Here is a 20,584-nt window from a genome sequence, read left to right as displayed (position 1 = left end):
AGTTCCTATTTGCTGGGGTCCAGGCTTCCCGGTTGTGCTTTTCCTGCAGGGGGCGTGGTGGAGCCATGCTCCGGCCACCTGTTGGCACACCTGCAGGCCATCAGCGAGCAGCCGCCTATTTAAGGTCTAAGACTCCGGCCGACCCGTGTCGGAGGATTTTTGTGTGATTTGGTGTTTCTGGTGACTTTGTTGGTTTTTGAAGATTTTGGTGATTTTTGTGGCTCCATGCTGGAGCTCTTTGTGCACATCCGGAGTAAGAACTGTTGCTTCCTGACAGTCCAGGAGGACCATCCTTTTGTGTTTGTTTAATAAATCCTATTTTGGACCTTTCATCACTGTGTCTTGCCTGCGTTCGGGTCCTGGACAACCATGCATCGTAACACTATTCTTAAAGTGGTGTCTGACCCTGAAGTCAGGAGGAATTCCTCTCTTCAGTAAAGAGAAGATAAAGTCAGACAGAAGGACAGAAATTTAAAAAAAACCCCATCGAGTCCTAAAACTGAAAAGACAACTCCTACCGAAGCCAACCACCACTGGCTTCATTGAGATTGTTAAATTAAATGAAGTTAAACTTTGGTTAATACAGAAACACAAACTAAACAGAACTTCAAACAAATGAATTCAAAAAGCCAAATGAACAAAAGTTCTCTGCACAGAAAGTAGCATTTAGTGTAAAAGTAGCATTTTGAGCTCAAACCAGACCTAGAAACAACCAATGCTGAAGCACGTGAAAGAAAGAGGAGCAGGAGGAAGCAGGAGGAGGGAAAAGAGGAGCAGGAGGAGGGAAAAGAGGAGCAGGAGGAGGAGCGTTGCAGATACGACAGTTTAAACCACAGCGCACAACCTTCAGTGTGGACAACAATACAACGGGACTCACACTTTTCCTCATGTTGTCATCTTGCAGCATTAATAAAATAAAATTCAATATTCTCTCCTCAGGCTACACTGAGTTTTTCTTAATTGTTTCCACACATTCTCTGAAAACCCACTTCACACTCTCAGAACTCTACACACACATCTACACACACAATGGACAAAATCATCTGTCCTTAAACTTTACATTCAAAACAATGTGGGTCCTATGAACGCTCGGGTCAGTGTCAATGTGCTCAAAAAAGCTCCTAATCAGGCTGATCAGCCGCAGGTGTGCCACCATGTCTGTCCCCCACAGCAGTAATGGTACACCACCCTCAAAATGGTTTTCAAATGGCACACAAACCATCATGACGACAAAACAGCTGTTCTGCATCCTTTTTTTCTTTTTTCTTTTCTTTCTTCCGACATCTGTGACCCGGAACCGTAGCAGGGAGACCTGGACAAGTGTCGGAGATTCCTCCTTCAGTGCCGGTTAGTCTGTTGTCAGAAGGCCCAGTTTTTCACCAGCGACTTCTCTGAGGTGTCATATCTAGTGGTGTCATATCTAGTGGGTCCTCAAGGCGCTGGCGTGGGCAGAGGTGCTCAGCTCCCACCGTTGCCTGGAAGCCATGTCTTTTGCAGAGTTAGAGGAGAGTCTAAAAGTGGTCTTCGACCAACCAGACCATTCCGGGGACGCGTCTGCTTTCCCTCCACCAGGGAAATCGCTCAGTAGCGGACTTCTTGGTGGAATTCTGGACCCTAGCTGCCGACTTGGGGTGGAACAAGCCAGCGCTTTGGGGAGTGTTCCTGCAAAGGCTAAGCAAGCATCTGCAGGACAAACTCCAGCTCCGGCAGGAATCTCAGGATCTGCATTCCCTCTGGCCATTTCATTGGACGACCGCCTGAGGGCTAGACGCCGGGAGCAAGTTTCCTACATTCCAAGTCGTTCGGCCGCACCATCCTCGACCTCTGTTGAGGTCCCTGCTCATTTGGGGCCTCCCAGTCTAGTTCAGGTGCCCCACACCGTGCCCCCAGATGTGCCGACCGCTGGGGAGCAGCCTATGCAGCTTGGGCGTGCCAGGCTAATGTCTGTGCCATCGCAGGATCGGAGCGGGTGAGTGCCTGTACTGTGGCAAAGCAAGTCATTTCATTGCTGGCTGCCCAGTTCGACCAAAAGGGCGGGCCCGTCAGTAGCTGTGGGGGTACTGGCGGGCCAGAAGCCAGGTACGGACAAGCCCCCGTTTTTGGATCAACTCTTGTTGCCGGTATCCTTATTTGTTGGAGGTAGATTCTGGAGCCCAGGACAGGCTTCTGGACCAGGAATTGGCGGTGCAAGTGGGCTGCGGGTTGGAGAGACTTGTCAGGGAGGAAGAAAGGCTGAACAGAAAACCCTGTCCAGAGGACCTGGACCTCCGTCTGGGCTGAAGGGTCCCTTCACCTGACCAAGACTCTAAACACAGCCAAGACAAGGCAGAAGTGTCTGAGGGAAAAGTGTGAAGGTCCCGGAGTGGTCCAGCCAGAACCCTGACCTGAACCCAAACAAGCATCTCTGGAATGACCTGGAATGCTGCCCTGTATACCCTGACAGAGCTGGAGAGCATCTGCAGAGAAGGACAGAAGATCTTGAAATCCAGCCGTGACGTCAAACCCAAGAAGACTGGAGTCTTCAGGCTGGATGTCTGTGAAGGTTCTCATTTCTTGGTATTTCTCAGAGGTGAAACATCTTCATGGAACTCCAACTCCAGTTGCTATGATTCAGCTACCAGAATCATCCTGGAGTACTGACCAAAGAGTCTGAACACTGATGATAATATTGATATAGAGGAGCCCAGAACTGAGTGTTGAGAATTTGTGTTATCTGATAACTTACTGGAATTCCAGGTTGTCCTGGCAGTCCAGGGGCACCAGTGGGTCCATTCAGGCCTGGAGAGGGGCCTATGTTAAATGTTGACAGGTTGGATCCAGGAGGACCGGGAGGTCCTGGAGGGCCTGGTGGGCCGGGAGGACCCTGACAGAGGAAGAATGTGAGTTTACCACTGAAACTAAAACTATAGAACTATGTCATCTATTTATTATGGCCCCGTCTTACCCTGAGAAGCATGGTGTCACTGTCCAGGTCTTCAAATCCAGAACCAAGAGCATCTGTTCCGTACTGCAACACAGGGGTTTCCAATTAGATTTGCAAGAAAGAGTTCTTGCATGGAGATTCTGTGGGTCACCCTAAACATCAAAATGTTTGGCTTCATTTTGTAGTTTCTCTTCAGGTTTTGTAGGACTTGATGAAGGCAGAACCACAAGTGTTCTAATACTTGAAATGATTCCAACGCCATCACTTTGCAGCCGTTCTTAAACCGGTACGTTCTCATGCTTGTAAAAATCAAACACATTCACACTTCACTAAAACATGGAGAAAGATGACCCATCTATAATCTACTCAATATAATCAATCACTCACAGGTACACTCCGAGACTGGGGGGGTCCAGAGGGACCAGGCAGGCAAGGAGGGCCTGGTAAACCAGTTCCTGGGTCTCCCTGTCGACATGGATGAGAAACTATGAATAGATGCTGTGTAGAGTACAGCTGACAAAGTGTTCCAAATGATTTGTGAATGTGTGTTTATCTGCACCTTTTCTCCTTTAGCCCCAGCTTCTCCAGCCAAGCCAGGAGAGCCTTGACGTTCTCTTGGACCCTGGAGGACCGGAATGTTTTAATTCATTAATGTCATCAACAGGAGGCACAGAGAAGACCTGAAGACACTAAAGGAACTTACTGGATCCCCTTTTTCACCTTTATTTCCCTGTAAAGACAATCAGAGATTTAACTCAGGTCAAAACAGCTCAGTCAAAACCAAAATCAGATCATCATCATCATCATCATCATCATCATCATCATCATCATCATCATCATCACGGTAACATTCATAGTATCTCTTTGACTCACACCTTCTGTCCATCTCTGCCTGGCGCACCTTCTTTTCTTGGTCCAGGTATAGAGGTCGGGCCAGGTGGACCAGGTGGACCTCTGGCTCCTGGATCTCCAGGTTCTCCTTTCACCCCGGGTTTAATGTGACCCTTAGAACAAAGAGGACCTGTTTGACAGATGCAGCTGTGCAGCAAATGTAGGCGCCTGGATGTACCTTCCTGGATGTCTCTCCAGGCTCTTCTGTCCTGTATGGTCCTGTTAGCGTATGAGACATTAGCATGTTGTCAGGAGACAATCATAGTCATACTAGATCAACAAACCCCTTTGACAGATGAACTTCAGGACATTCATACATAATTAGCTTGTTTCCAGATGTTGACACTCATGTCCTTTGTTGTGTCTCCATACAAGGAAACTAACAACCATTCCCACTCACATTCCTATCTGAGGTTAGTGTAGAGTCACCAGGTCAGTCCCAAATGTGTCTCTGTGGACTGGGGGAGGAACCAGAGGGCTCTGGGAGAAGATGCAACCTTCTGGCTGTGATGTCATGGTGCCAACTACTGCACCATTATGTCACCAGCTTTTCATTTAATCTTTTTATTCTTTTATCTACCTGCTTCCTTCCACTACAACTGAAGATGCACCTGGGCCCATGAACAGATCTATGACTGTTGTTCATGCTGATGTTCTCCATACATGTGGCATCTACTGCACATCTGTCCATCCCAGGGAGATGGATGCCTCATCTGTGGCTCTCCTTCACATTTCTTTTTCCTTTCTTTCCTGGTTTTTGGACAGGGGGGGATCACAGTGGAGCAGCTTGGAGCCCTTCAGGGCAACAATATTTGAGAGTTTGGGCTCTACATCAATGCATCTCCCAGAACGGAGGTTCAGGACCCGAGGGCCTGGCCGGTCGTCCTGACCTCCCACGACAGCAGTTTTACTCAGTAAAGTCAGCATTTACCCATAAAGCAACTGTGTTTGTCCCAGAAGGAAGCTTCAGCATTATTAGCCAACATCCTCAAAAACACCTCCCGACACAACGAGGAGCACAGGTGGTCCCCCAGAGATGTGAGAGCCCTGCATACATGGTGCCCATTATCACCTTCACTGAACCACATTCACCTGAGCACTGTCTCTGCTCTTTCACTGGTCCATTTCTGTGGAACTGTTCACCCAAATCAAAGAGATATTTCTGTTCCACCTAACAAAAGGACTCATTTAAAGACAGATATGAAGCAGGTTTTGCTCCTTCTCCTTGTGTTATTAATGTCATCCAAGGCTCTCCACAGCTCTCCACCCAGTTGATGTGGGTTCATCAGAACAGCTCAAACATCATCTACAGCCATGCAGAAATGGATTAAGCAGCATTTTAAAGTCTCAAATTCAGGAGGGATATTAAGGAAGGATGGAGGTTCAGGGACTGAAAGCTCAGATCCTTCTTGACCTTTAGATTCTTGACTGGTCTCTGAGGAGGGCTGGTGTCCTGAGGACTCATCGAGCTCTATCTGCGGCGCTTCGGTGGGTGGAGCTCTGACTGGAACGCCGTGGTCCTGTTTGAGGAAGTCAACATGACAGAATGTGAGTAAGCCATCATAATTAAACTTCTCTGAAGGTCTGAAGGTCCCAGCCTTAACCAAAGCTGCACTGTACACCATATTATAACAGTATTAGAACCCAGTGCTATAATAGATGTTTAAAGAATTCCAACACTGTGGAGACACATCCTTCAGATTTAGAACAAACATACTGCAGATCAGCTATTTACTGCTTCCACTTGCTGTTTACTTGAGTACCGGTGCCTCTGTTTGATCACCGTTTGATTACTGGATGAGAATATGAAGCAGGAAGTTGTAGAAGCTTTTCACACGTCCTACCGGCAAGCTACTGTGGTTTCGCTCCTTTGACCTCTTCATCACTTCTTCCTCCATCTCCCCATCATCCATGGAATCATCTCCACTGGTGTATCCTGAGGCCTTTATCACACACACACACACACACACACACACACACACACACACACACACACACACATCTTGGATTCTTGTACAAAATGAGATTGATAGTTTTACTGTAATAACTCAGCAGATTGTTATGTTGAATTTAACCACTAGGGGGAACTGTCGAGCGGTTCAAGCTCCGGTGCTCCAGGTCCTTCACAACTGAGAATTTACAGTAATCTGCTTTTAGCATGTAAAAACAGTGCAGTTAAAGCACTTGTGAGAACACGAGAGTGAGTGTAGCTGCTGATATTATGCATGTGTGCTTCTTACATAAGGATCATCATCCTCACACTGTTCCTCTGCTGCCCGTGGACCATCTTTAATCACCAGCTGCTGGATAGATCCCTGCAAGGTGCAAATATGGTCGAACTAAGTGTTGGTTTTTATCTGAAAATAGTTTTCCAAAACACCAAAAGCATTGTCAGGCTTTCTAAAATCAATTCTAAAAGGTCTGTAAACATTTCATCAGAGCTCCATTTTTCTTTACTGTAACCCTTAAATGTGGGAGCAGCAGACTCAGAATCCTGCCTCCAGTCCTGGATCCGACATAATAAACTTGCTCATCTGCACCTACTTCCATCCTCTCCTCCATTCCCCCCAACTGCAAACTTCTTTTCAGGCTGCCATCAAGTCCTTTACAAGTCCCTTAGTTTGTTTTTTTGTTCAAATCACAATTTGAACTTTAACTTTACTTATTGCTGTGGAATTGTTTTGCATGTACATCAGAGGCCATTTAGGAGATTCCTCGCGGAAGAAAATCCATCTTTCTCATCCCATTTTCGACATTCTAACAGGACGGAGTGTTGGGGCCCAGGGTTGTGCCTGCTTTGTCCTGCAGGGGGCGCTGTGGAGCACAATTGGCAGCAGCCGGCACTGCAGGCGCACCTGTGGGCAATTTACATCTGCCCCTACTTAAGCAGGTTGTGCCTGTCTGTCGGGGCCAGGGTGGTGGGTTTGGTTCCTCTTGTTGAGTGTTGTGGCTTTGCTTGGTCCTTCCCTGCATGTTTGAGGTTTTCACGCCGATTGCTGGACCGGAGAAGAGCAGAACCTGTTCCCGAGTTCTCTGCAGTCCAGGGGGGCTGCTTCTGTTCCCGAGTTCTCTGCAGTCCTGGGGGGCTGCTTCTGTTCCCGAGTTCTCTGCAGTCCAGGGGGGCTGCTTCTGTTCCCGAGTTCTCTGCAGTCCAGGGGGGCTGCTTCCTTGGAGGACTCACCCACGGACCTGTAAAGTACCGACGTTGACTCCCGTGCTCCTTGCAGTCTTGGACTGCTTCTGTTCCCGAGTTCTCTGCAGTCCAGGGGGGCTGCTTCCTTGGAGGACTCACCCACGGACCTGTAAAGTACTGACGTTGACTCCCAGTCTTGGACTGCTTCTGTTGCCTAGTTCTCTGCAGTCCCTGGAGGTCTGTTAAAACCCCCCGAAACCGTAACATGGAGAGCAGAACCCAACAATCCGCCTCGTTTTCAGCACATTTTCTATCTGAAGATTTATCCTCAAACATGTGACCACGTTTATAACCTTCTATCGAGGTCTCCAAACATCCTGGTGTGCATATTCATTGGCTTTTTGGATCACATTTACATATTATTATTATTATTATTATTATTATTATTTAATCATTTGTGCATCTGTAAAATGCTGGTTGGAACTAAAACGTGGTGAATTTCTTGGCTTACCACAAACTTGTCGAGTCCTGTGACTCCAGCATTTGATACAAAAATGCCTGAATTGCGTGAGAAGGTGAGTCTGTCTGGTGTCCGATGGAACGTAGTCCTGTCGGCCTCCCCACAGTCCATGTAGAGACGCACCTCTTCATGCTCCACCACCAACTGAGACACACCACATTCACTGTGTTAGTTTATGAACAGGTACACGGAGCTTCTGACTAGAAGGTTAGCATTATTGGCTCAATTATTTGTGTAGATTCTGCAGAAGGTGTCGGGTGCCGGCTCCTACGGTGAATCGGGTCCACTGCTCTGTCATGTCAGGGACGGTAAAGGCAGCAGCTTTGTGACTGTCAGACGCCTGCTGTCCATCAGTGTAGTAGAGCAGGATGCTCTGGAGGCCCCCACGCACTGGAGTGAGGACCAAACCCAACTCCACCACCTTCTGATGGGCATCAGTGATGGCAAAAAGGACTCCTCCTCTCTGGGTGGCCGGACGCACCTGTGGCAGCCAACAAGTCAAATCAACACGAGCCTGATATGAATGTTTCAGCCATGTGCACCCCGGGTGAAAACACGTCTATGGTGTATTTGGAGTGTAGCTCAGTTGATCTGAGCTGGACCCCATGCACTGGTAACTCCGGACAACTCTGAAAGGATGTGGGCTTACAGTGACAATGATGGAAAAGTCCCTGTAGAACGACCCTGGAAGGAAGGTCGCAGTCAGCCGTCCAATGTTGGCATCGGGCCCGAAGCTGTATGCTGGGAAACCCTCGAAGCCAGGAACGAAGGAGACGGAGGGAGGGAGCGGGACTCCGATCAGCTGCATCAGATCCAGATGACCTCCTGAAGCTCGGTCTGACAGAACGAATGTGAAACAACGCGAGTCCGTCACAGAGAGGAAGTTAAAGAACACGAAACATGAGGGAATCCTACGTGACAAGAAGCCAAAGAGGAGCAAAACACTACGAGCGACCGACCGCTGTCGTCACCAAAGCTTTGATGTTGTGCTGCTCCAAACAACCAGTGATCCCAACACGGCAACGATAATGCAGGAACTTTTCAATTTTAGTGAATCTCCTGCTCAGAACTATTGGTGGAACACATCCTTTGATGTGTAACCAAGACCTTTTCATCTGGACTTTAGAAGCAGCTTCAGGCAGGAAGAGCAGCATCACACTCATCTTCACATGGATTTAATGAGACTCAGGTGCTGCTTCGCCACGCTGCTCAGGCATAATCCCCCTGAACACTAAATACACACCCTCCTGGGCCGGCGGGGTGTGTGTGTGTGTGTGTGTGTGTGTGTGTGTGTGTGTGTGTGTGTGTGTGTGGTAGTGATAGGATGTTGTCACATGGTCAGAAAGAGACACCAAAACCAGGATTGCTGGAATCTGCTGCTTGGCAACAGTGAACTTGTAGAGATTATTATTCATAACTTGGATGGCAGCCATCAGAAGTAGAGCAGGACCATGTTGAGAGTGTTACTGGGTTGAGTGGTTCCCAACGGTCCTGTGAGACACAGACAGAACTCTCGCTGTGAGTGGAGTCGATCATCTCATCACATGATTGCTGGGAGCCCTCAGCAGACCACAGCGTCCACAGCAGCGGTCCACTTTAAGAGAGACTAATGAGAGATCAACAGGAATCTGTGCTGATCCGTTGGAACGTCTGACCTGAGGAGGTCGCGCTCCATTCTTTGGGAGATGAAGGTCATTTCAGCCCATGTGAGAAAGCCCACTTTCCTTCCCCACAGGACAGCAACATGGGAGCTTCCTGCTCTTCTCATCCAGCTGAAGGATCCAGCTTCTGCTTCCTCATCTGACGTGCAGATGATCCAAAAATGAACCCTGGTGCCGCCTGTGCAGCTCACACCAACTGAGAGGATGATGATGATGGGATGGTGTATTGTCTGTGCAGGGAATCAGTGCGGCGCTGCCGTGACAACACTAACATGTGACTTGGCTACACGCAGCAACGCACCAAATGTTGCATCTCCCTCTTTTTAATGGAAGGTTCTGGGTACTCACCACATTTCCATTGTTTCAGTGGTTTGAACTGGGAGCTGCCTCGGCTGCCTCCACCTGCAGCCTTCGCTGGAGCTAAAGTTCCAGCTTGGACAGTCCCGGAGCCTCCAGGGCTGTGGGAACTTCCCTCCACAGACTTTTCCATCACCACGTCCTCCTTTGACAACCATTCTGTTGTTTCCTTGGCATCAGAAGAGGCAACAGAGGCAGAGGTGTGGGAGGGAGGCGAAGGGCTGGTTTGAGGATTGGCGCAGATGAAACTCAACCACTGAGCTGGTGCTGGACAGGACAGGAGGAGGACGAGAGCAAGAGGAAGGTAAAAGGTGGCCATCTTCTCGGTGTGGCCTTCACTCACAGTGAGGAATGAAAGGGTGGAGAGTTCTGATCCAGGAGAACCACTTTAAGTTCCTGCTGCAGCCACTTCATGCTCCTCCCTCTGCACAGTCACGGTTCTGGCTCTTATTGTGACTCTCCAACATCTCTCTCCTCCTCCTGCTGCTCCCCCCATGGAAATACACACTTGCCCCCTCCTCTCTCAAACTCTCACTTGATTTTCTCTCCTCTCTTTGTGCCACAGACAGTTATAGAGTGACTTGAATCCCTTGTGCACCCCCTTCTCATTAATTACACAGTGTAATTTAATGACTAAAACGTTTTAGGATTGAAGCCATAAACTCACTTCTAATGTTTAAATCTGTCTTTGTTTCTTTGACACTGCTTGAACCTTCAATATTAAATGTTTTAGGTCTAAAACTTGCTGAAATGACTTGATGGACATATTCTGATGCATGAATGTGCATCGCTGACGTCCAGGAGCCTCCGTCCTGCTGCCTGGACGTCTCTGAGTTTAGACTCTGTTAGAAATGATCATGCAAGCAAAAATAAGGTGGCCAGTTAGAAGCCTGGGGAGAGGTTGCATTGGTAGTGGTTCCAGCTGACTAAAACACTGGCCCATAAAGGGAGCAGGGCCATTTGTGAGGAGTAAAACAGCTGATGGGAGCAGATGTTTAGCATACTACTGGGTTACCTGTAGACTGAGGTCTGACTATCACACAGCTGGAGATCCAACAGCATCGGAATGGGGAAGAGAGGCCAGTTACTGTCAGTGGCTTTGAAGGTGGCTGGTTGTCAGTACCAGACGGGCTGGTCCGAGTCGTTCAGAACTTGCTGATCTCCTGGGATTTTCACCCACAATCATCTCCAGGGTGTCGAGAGAAGGTGTCCAGAGAGCACCAGTTGTGTGATGATGTGAGAGGCCAGACACCCAACAGGTGGAACCTTGAAGAAGATGGGCTAGAGCAGCAGGAGGCCACATTGGTACCCCTCCTGTCAGCTCGGGACCACAGGAGATCAGAACAATGTGTCCTGGTCTGATGAGTCTGGATCTCAGCTGCAACATTCAGATGGTCGATCAGAATTTGCTGTAAACACCAGGGATCCACTCTGGCTGGTATCAAAGGTTCAGGGTGCTGCTGGTGGTGTAATGGATTTTCTTGGCACACTTTGGGTCTCTCAGCACCAGTTGAGCATCATTTAAGTGCTGCGGCCTCCCTGAGGATTGTTGCTGACCATGTCCGCCCCTGGACAACCACAGTGAACCTTGTTCTGATGGCTACTTCCAGCAGGATGCTGCACCATGTCACAATGCTGAGATTTCAGATCTCTAACTGGTTTCTTGACCATGGGCTGACCATGTCCTCCAGGGGCCTCCACGGTGACCAGACCTCAGTCCAGTGAAGCAGCTATAGGATGTGGTGGAACAGGAGATTCTCATCATAGATGTGCAGCACGCAGACCTGCAGCAACTACGGGATGCTCTCATTTGGCTATGGACCAAGATCTTTGAGGAGTGTTTCCAACACCTTGTTGAAGGTGTGTTATGAAGAAATAAGGCAGTTCTGGCAGAAGAGGATCCAAGCTTTCACTGGCAAGGTGGACCTAATAAAGTGGCCGGGGCGTGAACGTTCAGGAAAACAGTTGTTCCCTCAACAAAGATGATCTCAGCCGTCCTGGACTAGATAGAACCCTAACCTTAAACAATTACATTTAGACTGAATAATGTGACTCCAAAGATTTGAAACATTGAAGCAAATCTGAAACTGCAAACATGATTGAATGAAAAGCTCGTCATATGAAAATGGGATGTTAGCAACAATTTCAATGGCCTCATTTAAATCAAGTTATTTGTGGCAAGACGGGACCCCAGACCAGCGTCTCCCCAACAGACGGGCGCTCCTCAGTCACAGCATCGATGTGGAACCTTTATTTAGGATGAAATCCTTCACGAGCCACTTTATTACAGGACAACATGTGGAATTTGTGCTGCTCTTTTTACTTCACCGCCATACCAGCAAGGAACCATCAACCCCTGAGGGAGGGAAATCTGGACTGGTCTCCAGTGGAGCAGATGATCGGTTTAAGATTTAAGGACAGGGGCAGAAAAACCCAATCTGACAGCAAGGCTGATTAGTCATGGGGTGGGCAGATGGGTGAGGGGTCTCCTGGAAGATCCCCTTCTAGGATCCTGCACCTAGAAACACATTTAGAAACTGAGCGAAGCCCAAACAGAAGGATCCAAATTAAGGACCCAAACCCAGGGGCTGGTGACCAGTGTGCTGCTTTAAACCCCTGACAGCAGCTTTGTGACCTTTCACCTCTGAGATGTGGTTACAGCTTGCTTCTGTGGTAAGCTCAATAAAAGGCTCTGTAGAGACACACAGCCATCTACAGAATGTCAGCTAATATCAGAGGAAAACCCAAACCATGAGCTTTAAGGAACAGACTCCAGAACCCAGAGACCGGAACCAGCCACAGATCTGGAGGAGGCTTATAAAAGACCCCATTGATCTCCCTAAATGAGCTTCATAGATCCTGTGAGCACATGAGAAAAGGGTCCAGAAGGTCAACCAATACGGCAGCTCCACCAATCGGACATCTGGAGGGAATCTTCTACACCTGACAGCACCTGAAGCACTCTCAGATGGGGAGGGAACAGGAAGTGCAGAAGAACCAGGAATGAACTTTCTGCTCTTAATTCATCTCATCATGGTTGGAGGAACCCATTAGCACCCGCCCAACAGTGCATAGCGACCCAGACCACCACGCAGACCAGGGGAGCCGAGAGTGGTTCGCCAAAAATAGGTCATTCCCAGTCGTGGCTACTCCACGTTGCTTCCTGTTCTATCCTTCGTGTGTTGCTGCTTTGCTGTCTGCTAACCATAAATTCCGAAGTGACTGGCTCTAAATACAAGTTCTGAACGTTGCCCCTCGTTTGGACCTGCAGTCACGATGTTGCTCAGAGAAGAAGGTGAACCCCATCTGTGTAGGAACCACCTTCACGGTGCTGAGAGGCTACGCAGAACCGTAATGAGGCCTTCAGTGTTGGGCCTCATTTCTACACAATGACCCTGTCACCAGTGAAACGTGTGAATGTTTGAGGAGGATTCAACAATTTGAAATCAGCAGTAATTAAACTTGAGGCCCGTCCGTGTTGCTTAATGTGGCTTCTGTGGCTAAACAGCAAAAGAAATGGACGATTTTATGCAATAAGCTACTGAAAAGCTCCCACATTCTTCCAACCTTCTCTCTATGCACACCCTGTATGGGGCCTCTGGATTCCTGAGAGAGTAACCCTTTCACCCTTCACCTCCCGCTCACTTCCTGCTCTACCTAGCAACCGCTGTAATAATAAAATCTAATTGGTTTACTGTCAAAGCAGATCACATGAGCATCCCATCAATTAATGCACATTAATAACTGTTCAAGTGACAGCAGCACAGGTTGCTGAGTATCACTTCTTTACATGTTCACGCACGCACGCACGCACGCACACGTGTAAGTTTGTGGCCAAAGCTGAAGTTGCTGAAGTGCAATCAATAAAATCACTGTAGAAGATGACCCCCCCCCCCCCCGTCAGGGTGGGGAATCCAGCTGGAACATCTCCAAGGCAACTGTCCGTTGTACCGTTATCATCCGTTGATTATGTTTATGCTCCATGCGTGGCGGTCCGTGCCTACATTAAGTAGAATTAAGTGAACCGAATTCAGTTGGGATCATGGGATCATTGGGAGATCGGTGGAGGGCGGAGCTACATCAGCATCATTATCAATATTCCGGACTAGTGAGTAAGGATTTGAAATGACGTGATTCCTTAATGTCGGTTGACTTATCAGGATTACTTGAAATACATTTCTGACGCTCCTTTAATAGAAAAATAAAATAAGCTTTATATGCTGTGTAAAGTGGACTTCAGTAAGAGGACTCTGTCGACTATGAAAGGATGATGGCACCAACGTATATCACCCCCCCCCCACACACACACACACACATGCACTCTGTGTTTGGGAACAATGGAGCGCCACCTGCTGTTGCGCCCTGACCATGCTGTGGAACACTGTCTTGTGGCTCACGCAGGTACCTCTCACGCAGGTGCTTTGCGTTCTTGGCGCTTTTAGCATTCAGTCCTTCGAGTTTTGAGGCGAATAAAGAAAACAAGGGAAACGTGCGCGGAGTCTTTCCTGCCACAGTCGGACAATCGTTGAATGAGGAGAGCGTAGAAATGTGCAATATAGGAATCAGGCCTCTGAGATCCTGTTGGGCCATAAATATCTGATCAACTCCATAAAATTGAGCTAAAGACTTGATCCTGCATCAGGGAAATATTACCAACCAGCTAAAATATGGAAAATGATGTTTTCATGTGTGGCTCAGACAGAAAACTTGTATAAAACTAAATATCTGTTTCTTTAAAGAAGGTAAATTAATCAATAATGTATGGAGCCGTGCCGAAGGTGCTCAGCCTGTTTCTGGTCCACCTTAATCTTCTGAATCAGTTGACAGGGGATGAAAGAAGATGACCCATGTGTGATGACCTGAACCTTCTTACTCAGCCTGTTGACCTATAGTTTGTCCAGGCGAGGGCGCTCACGAGCTGCACTCTCTCAGGAGCCTCGTCTCAGCAGCTCTGGACCCACAAAGTGATCCACTTCATAAGGATGTCTGTGAAGGTGCTCAGACCTTCACCTACCAGAGTTCCTAAGGATGCTCTCTATGGTGCTCTGACCCAAGTTCAGTTTAACTTCCTGGAGACAGAACAGTATGTGTGAGCCAGAAACACTGGCTCCAGTAACTCTGAGACTGTCCACCACTGCTCCTTGGACAGGGAAGGTGGGGGGGGCTCTTCTCTTTGTTCTCATGACAACGCTGATTAATTCCTGGGTCTTGGAGTTGTTGAGGACCAGGGTATTGTTCTCAGATGTCCCCCCCTCTCTGTATTCCGATTCTCTCTGATGAGTCTCACTAATGTCGCACAAGTTTGATTATAGCTGGAGGTGTGAATGGACGAACAGGGGTGGGAAGTGGGCTCAACACAGCCCTGTCAAGCAGGAGGACGGAACACTCGTGGGCAGTGTGGGACTAGTTTGTTGGCACCTGGATGGCCGTCATCAGGCTGCCGGGGCCACCAGTTGGTTCTGCCAGTTGGTTCACCAGCCATGAGGTGAGCTGGATATCTCCTACTATTGTAACAGATAGATCTTAAACTCATGTGCTTAGATACTGACACAAGCTCAATCAAACGTTCAAATCAAGACTTTAATGAGATGCCCTCCTTCAAGGAAAGCTGCTCATGGTCCACTCAAGAGACAACAAGGCAGATCTCCCTATTAAGGGTGAGGGTGAGGGTCAGGAAGCCCTGATTGATGTATCCAAGACTAGACCATCTGTTGTCTGCTGCTTCTGCATGTGCAGCGTGGAGGACGGTAGCTGTGGCTCTGCTCTTCCATGCTGATGCTAATGAAGCCTAAACACAGGCCCTGGCTTTCGACAGGTGCCTGTCAGAAGATCTCACATGATGGGAGGACTTGCAGCACTTCTCATTGTAGCTGTCCAGAGCTTTGGAGTGTGGACACAGTGATGTTGTGTAGCACCACGACCACTTGTTGTATACTGGAAGTGTTGTTCACTGCACTGGGACAGTCATCTGACTTCAGCTGCTCCGAATCAAAGATAACCTTTAGAGAAGGGAAACTATCATCTCATGGTTGCTCCACATTCTCTCTGCTGGGGCAGATCACTGAACCACCAAAACAAATCCCAATTGTAATCTTGACAAGGTACACCTGCAGCCACCTTATCAGGATTAATTAGGGGAATTTTCTGCCTTCTTTATGGGGCTGGAAGCATCAGTTGTGTTGTGCATGAGGTTGGTGCACAGTCGACAGTCCTGTGTGACACCTGTTAGAATCCATGTGATGAAAGAACCAATTAGCAAAGAACAAAGGAAAGAGTCCAGACAAGGTCAGCCAGTCTGGAAACTCTCCAACATTTTGAATGTGTCCCAAAGTGCAGTCACAAAAACCCTCAAGCGCTACAAGAAAGCTAGCTCACATGAGGACTAACACGGGGAAAGAAGACCAAGAGTCACCTCTGCTTCTGTGGATGTGTTCATCCGAGTCAGTGGCCTCAGAACAGACACGTTAGCAGCACCTGAGATTAGAGTCCAGAAGATACCCTCCAGAGTTCTGGTAGCAAACACAGGAGACGGCATGAATCAGGCCTGTGTCACGTCTGTGGATATGTCCACTACGTCACGTACGGGGATTCTCTCACGTATGTCAACTGTATCATGTCTGTGCACTGTGTAAAATAAGTGGACTATATCACGTAAATGGATGCTACCACGTCTGTGGAGCGAATCGTGAATAATGTGTCACTTATGTTGACTGTATGGTACCAGTGGACTATCATATTAGCCTATATTAGGTATCTGGGATTGTACGCAAGTGGACTGTTGACAGTATCACCTTTGTCGACGGTATGACGTCTGTGGACTGTATCACGTCTGTGGATAGAACTAATTCAAGCTAGCTTCCTGGTTGACAGAAAAGTGGTGGATTTTCCTCTAATCTCTAGCAGCAATAAGACTTTCTTTGTGTTGCTCTCTCTGCTCCTAGCACAGAAACAAACCTCAGGGATGGTGACTCATGATCAAGTTGCCATGGAAACACTATACATAAATCTCAACAACACAATGACATTTCAGTGCCCTCTGTCACAGAAGCTCATGTCTGCCATTAGGAGCTTCACTGCAGGCACTGAGGTCCTTCAGCATAAATCTCATTAACTTTCCATCTTGCAGCTCGGAGCTGAAAGAGCTTCACGTCTCACAAAGAATTGGACATTCTTGGCCTCAACTTTCCACTGAGTAATATTTTCCCATGGAGCCGATGGGCGCACGCCTGCAGCAGTGACACCTTGTACAGTCAGGCCATTGTGCCCAACTGTGCTCAAATCAAAGTCAGCGTGGCCCAGTGAGCACATTCCAGAGGAACGCCACTGCGGCGAGCCCGCTCGCTCGACCCAACACGTATGGAGCTCTTTCAAGCAGCTCCTTCTTTCCTGGTTTCCCATTGAGGAAACCTGCTGAAGTCAAAATGCACACGAGTGCACCAGCATCAGGAAGGGACTTCAAACAGCACCAACCTGGCCTGGACAGGAATGTCTCCTCTGAAACGACCCCTGCTGGGCTCCTCTCACAAGCTCCGTTTGGGCTAAACATGGAGGCCTTTCAGAGCAACTCAACCAGCAGCAAATGGAAAGTGAAGCTTCCTGCAGCAGCGTTTCAGGGTTCCAGGCATGGAAACATGGAAGGACTTCAAGGACTTGGGACTGAGGTTTATGCTGTTTCACAGGAAACACTCACACACACACTAAGAGTCCCCCAGCAAGTAATATGTATACAGACCTATAGAACAGACCTGTAGAACAGACCTGTAGAACAGACCTATAGAACAGACCTGTAGAACAGACCTGTAGAACAGACCTGTAGAACAGACCTATAGAACAGACCTGTAGAACAGACCTGTAGAACAGACCTGTAGAACAGACCTATAGAACAGACCTGTAGAACAGACCTGTAGAACAGACCTATAGAACAGACCCGTAGAACAGACCTATAGAACAGACCTATAGAACAGACCTGTAGAACAGACCTGTAGAACAGACCTATAGAACAGACCTGTAGAACAGACCTGTAGAACAGACCTATAGAACAGACCCGTAGAACAGACCTATAGAACAGACCTGTAGAACAGACCCGTAGAACAGACCCGTAGAACAGACCTATAGAACAGACCTGTAGAACAGACCCGTAGAACAGACCCGTAGAACAGACCTGTAGAACAGACCCGTAGAACAGACCTATAGAACAGACCTGTAGAACAGACCTGTAGAACAGACCTGTAGAACAGACCCGTAGAACAGACCCGTAGAACAGACCTATAGAACAGACCTGTAGAACAGACCTGTAGAACAGACCTGTAGAACAGACCCGTAGAACAGACCTGTAGAACAGACCCGTAGAACAGACCCGTAGAACAGACCCGTAGAACAGACCTGTAGAACAGACCTGTAGAACAGACCCGTAGAACAGACCTATAGAACAGACCCGTAGAACAGACCTATAGAACAGACCTGTAGAACAGACCTGTAGAACAGACCTATAGAACAGACCTGTAGAACAGACCCGTAGAACAGACCCGTAGAACAGACCCGTAGAACAGACCTATAGAACAGACCTGTAGAACAGACCTGTAGAACAGACCCGTAGAACAGACCCGTAGAACAGACCCGTAGAACAGACCTGTAGAACAGACCTATAGAACAGACCTGTAGAACAGACCCGTAGAACAGACCCATAGAACAGACCTATAGAACAGACCCGTAGAACAGACCTATAGAACAGACCTGTAGAACAGACCTGTAGAACAGACCTGTAGAACAGACCCGTAGAACAGACCCGTAGAACAGACCTATAGAACAGACCTGTAGAACAGACCCGTAGAACAGACCTGTAGAACAGACCCGTAGAACAGACCCATAGAACAGACCTATAGAACAGACCCATAGAACAGACCCGTAGAACAGACCCGTAGAACAGACCCATAGAACAGACCCATAGAACAGACCTATAGAACAGACCCGTAGAACAGACCCATAGAACAGATCTGTAGAACAGACCCGTAGAACAGACCTATAGAACAGACCCATAGAACAGACCTATAGAACAGACCTATAGAACAGACCCGTAGAACAGACCCATAGAACAGACCTATAGAACAGACCCATAGAACAGACCTATAGAACAGACCCGTAGAACAGACCCGTAGAACAGACCCGTAGAACAGACCTGTAGAACAGACCCGTAGAACAGACCCGTAGAACCTTCTCAACCAGGTAATAAAACAAAAAAACAAAAAAAAAAGTGTCCACATTAAAATGTTTGTTTCTACATTTGTTCTTTCCCTGAAGGTTTTTAAAGACTTAACGTTGGTCTCGGTGGTGCACCACGGGGGGGGGGGGCGTTAGCCGCCCAGCAGCCACCTCTGACTGACCCCTGACCTCCACCTTTCTGAACTCTTGATGATCCTCTAACATGAATCTGCTGATCTGCGCTCTCTTGTCTCTGGTGCAGGACCACGTTTCTGCTCCAGAACGTCCCCGTCCACATGCTGACGACACGGAAACACACGTGCGGAAACCCTGAACACACACACTAAAGATGTCACCTCTCACCCTGGTGTAGAGCCTGAGCAAATGAGACACACACACACACACACACACACACACACACACACACACACACACACACACACACAGAGCTGCATACAAGCAGCCCCGCAGCAGGAAGTCAAGGGACCCTCCAAGGGTGAACGTGGGTCTAGAAACGAGGGCTGACCCCCGTCAGCAGGGCTGCATCATTGCTGCGGGGGGGCGGGGGGGTCCAATTATCCCCGTGACCCAAACTGAGCTGCTATTTCGCTCCAAACTGCATCAAAGTGACGTCACATCTCATCTTTTTTCCAGGAAAATATCCCACCTCTCAGGAATTGTTGAAAATGTGCATTTGACCCGGAATGCTCATAAAATATTGCCACGAATACTAATTCATGAAAAAGAAAGCCCAACACAGAACAATGAAGCAGAGAACAGTTGCAAATTTAAAATGAAATCCTAAACATAATTTTAGGGGCAGATCTTTTCGGTTTGATATGTAATTCCAATCTTGGAACGTCACATTTGTTCAATGTTAACAGCTGAGATGAGCTAAAAGATGAAGCTATAACGTCACGTGACGACTGCCATGTTAAACCAAAGCCAAGCCAAGGTTCCCGGAGTGGGTCGGTAATTCTAGAACCATTGATGAACCTCTCATGGATCCTTCCTGAGACCACCTCAAGCTGGACTCTTACCTTCCACAGTGTGCAGGGTCGGTGCCAGCCGCCACATCAGGAGGAGCCGCAGGGCCAGAGACCACCTGAGGGGACATGGACACGCTGAGGGCTCAGCTTCAGCCTCACAACCGTGTGGACGCTGAGCGGGAGGGGGGGGGGGTGACGGACATGAAAGCTACCAAAAGGTGCAGAAAGCGTGAAGAGGACTCACCCCTGAAACATCTCAGCCTGAAGATGAAGACAGACCCAGCTTCAAACTCATGAATGTGATGAAATTCCAGTAAAGTCCCAGATGCCTCTGCCTCCGTCTGCCAGTCACTGTTGCTCTCCCCCTTTTCTCTCACTCCTCCTTCTCACCGTTCCCCTCCCCTCTTCCTCCCATAACTTTCTCCTGCTCTCTCCCCCTCTCTCTCCCTCTTTCCTTCCATCTCCCTCCTTCTCCCTCACCTTTCCACTCCCCCCCCTCTCAGTACAAAGCCTCTCAGTTCTGAGTCTGAGTGACTCTCAGACCCCTAAAGTTGAGAAATGTGAAGGAATCCCCCCATGAAGCATTAGCACATTACATCCTGAAGCATTGGCTCAAAGGTCGTCAGCTGTACAGACTAATGCCACTGGGGGCAGCGGGCAGCCTCAGGCAACATTAGGTTGTGTTGTCACGCACTCACATGCTGATCACATCTGTCCGTGACCACACAGACGGGATAAAACAGGAGCAGGAATAAAGAACCACGGGTTTGCAGTGTATAAAGATGTGAACATGCAGTAGCTCCCTGCAAGAGCCATGGGAAATGCTGTAAATGTGAGAATTCATTGATAGAAGTGATGTCAGAGCAATGTGATAACATGATATTCAAGAGCCTCCAGAAAGACCTGGTCCAC

At 48.3% G+C, this 20,584-nt stretch overlaps 1 protein-coding gene across 1 annotated transcript in view; it reads right to left on the bottom strand.

The window, feature by feature from the left end:
* col15a1b (collagen, type XV, alpha 1b) overlaps positions 1-20,085 on the bottom strand; it is a 31,172-nt gene extending 11,087 nt beyond the window's left edge. The window contains exons 1-15 of the mRNA XM_029831500.1: positions 19,917-20,085; positions 19,724-19,788; positions 8,117-8,304; positions 7,739-7,948; positions 7,459-7,611; positions 6,055-6,129; positions 5,659-5,757; positions 5,229-5,334; positions 3,993-4,033; positions 3,799-3,927; positions 3,627-3,653; positions 3,483-3,545; positions 3,311-3,388; positions 2,945-3,007; positions 2,726-2,863 (exon numbers count right to left, since the gene is read on the bottom strand). Coding sequence (XP_029687360.1) covers positions 2,726-2,863; positions 2,945-3,007; positions 3,311-3,388; positions 3,483-3,545; positions 3,627-3,653; positions 3,799-3,927; positions 3,993-4,033; positions 5,229-5,334; positions 5,659-5,757; positions 6,055-6,129; positions 7,459-7,611; positions 7,739-7,948; positions 8,117-8,304; positions 19,724-19,788; positions 19,917-19,927 — 1,446 coding nt within the window. The 5' untranslated portion in view covers positions 19,928-20,085. The remainder of the gene's footprint in view (positions 1-2,725; positions 2,864-2,944; positions 3,008-3,310; positions 3,389-3,482; positions 3,546-3,626; positions 3,654-3,798; positions 3,928-3,992; positions 4,034-5,228; positions 5,335-5,658; positions 5,758-6,054; positions 6,130-7,458; positions 7,612-7,738; positions 7,949-8,116; positions 8,305-19,723; positions 19,789-19,916) is intronic.
* Between the last annotated feature and the right edge of the window lie 499 nt (positions 20,086-20,584).

The sequence above is a fragment of the Takifugu rubripes genome, chromosome 22 (genome assembly GCF_901000725.2).
Source record: "Takifugu rubripes chromosome 22, fTakRub1.2, whole genome shotgun sequence".
NCBI classification, from domain to species: Eukaryota; Metazoa; Chordata; class Actinopteri; order Tetraodontiformes; family Tetraodontidae; genus Takifugu; species Takifugu rubripes.
Note: the sequence above shows the minus strand (reverse complement) of the source record. Positions and strands in the feature narration are given on the sequence as shown.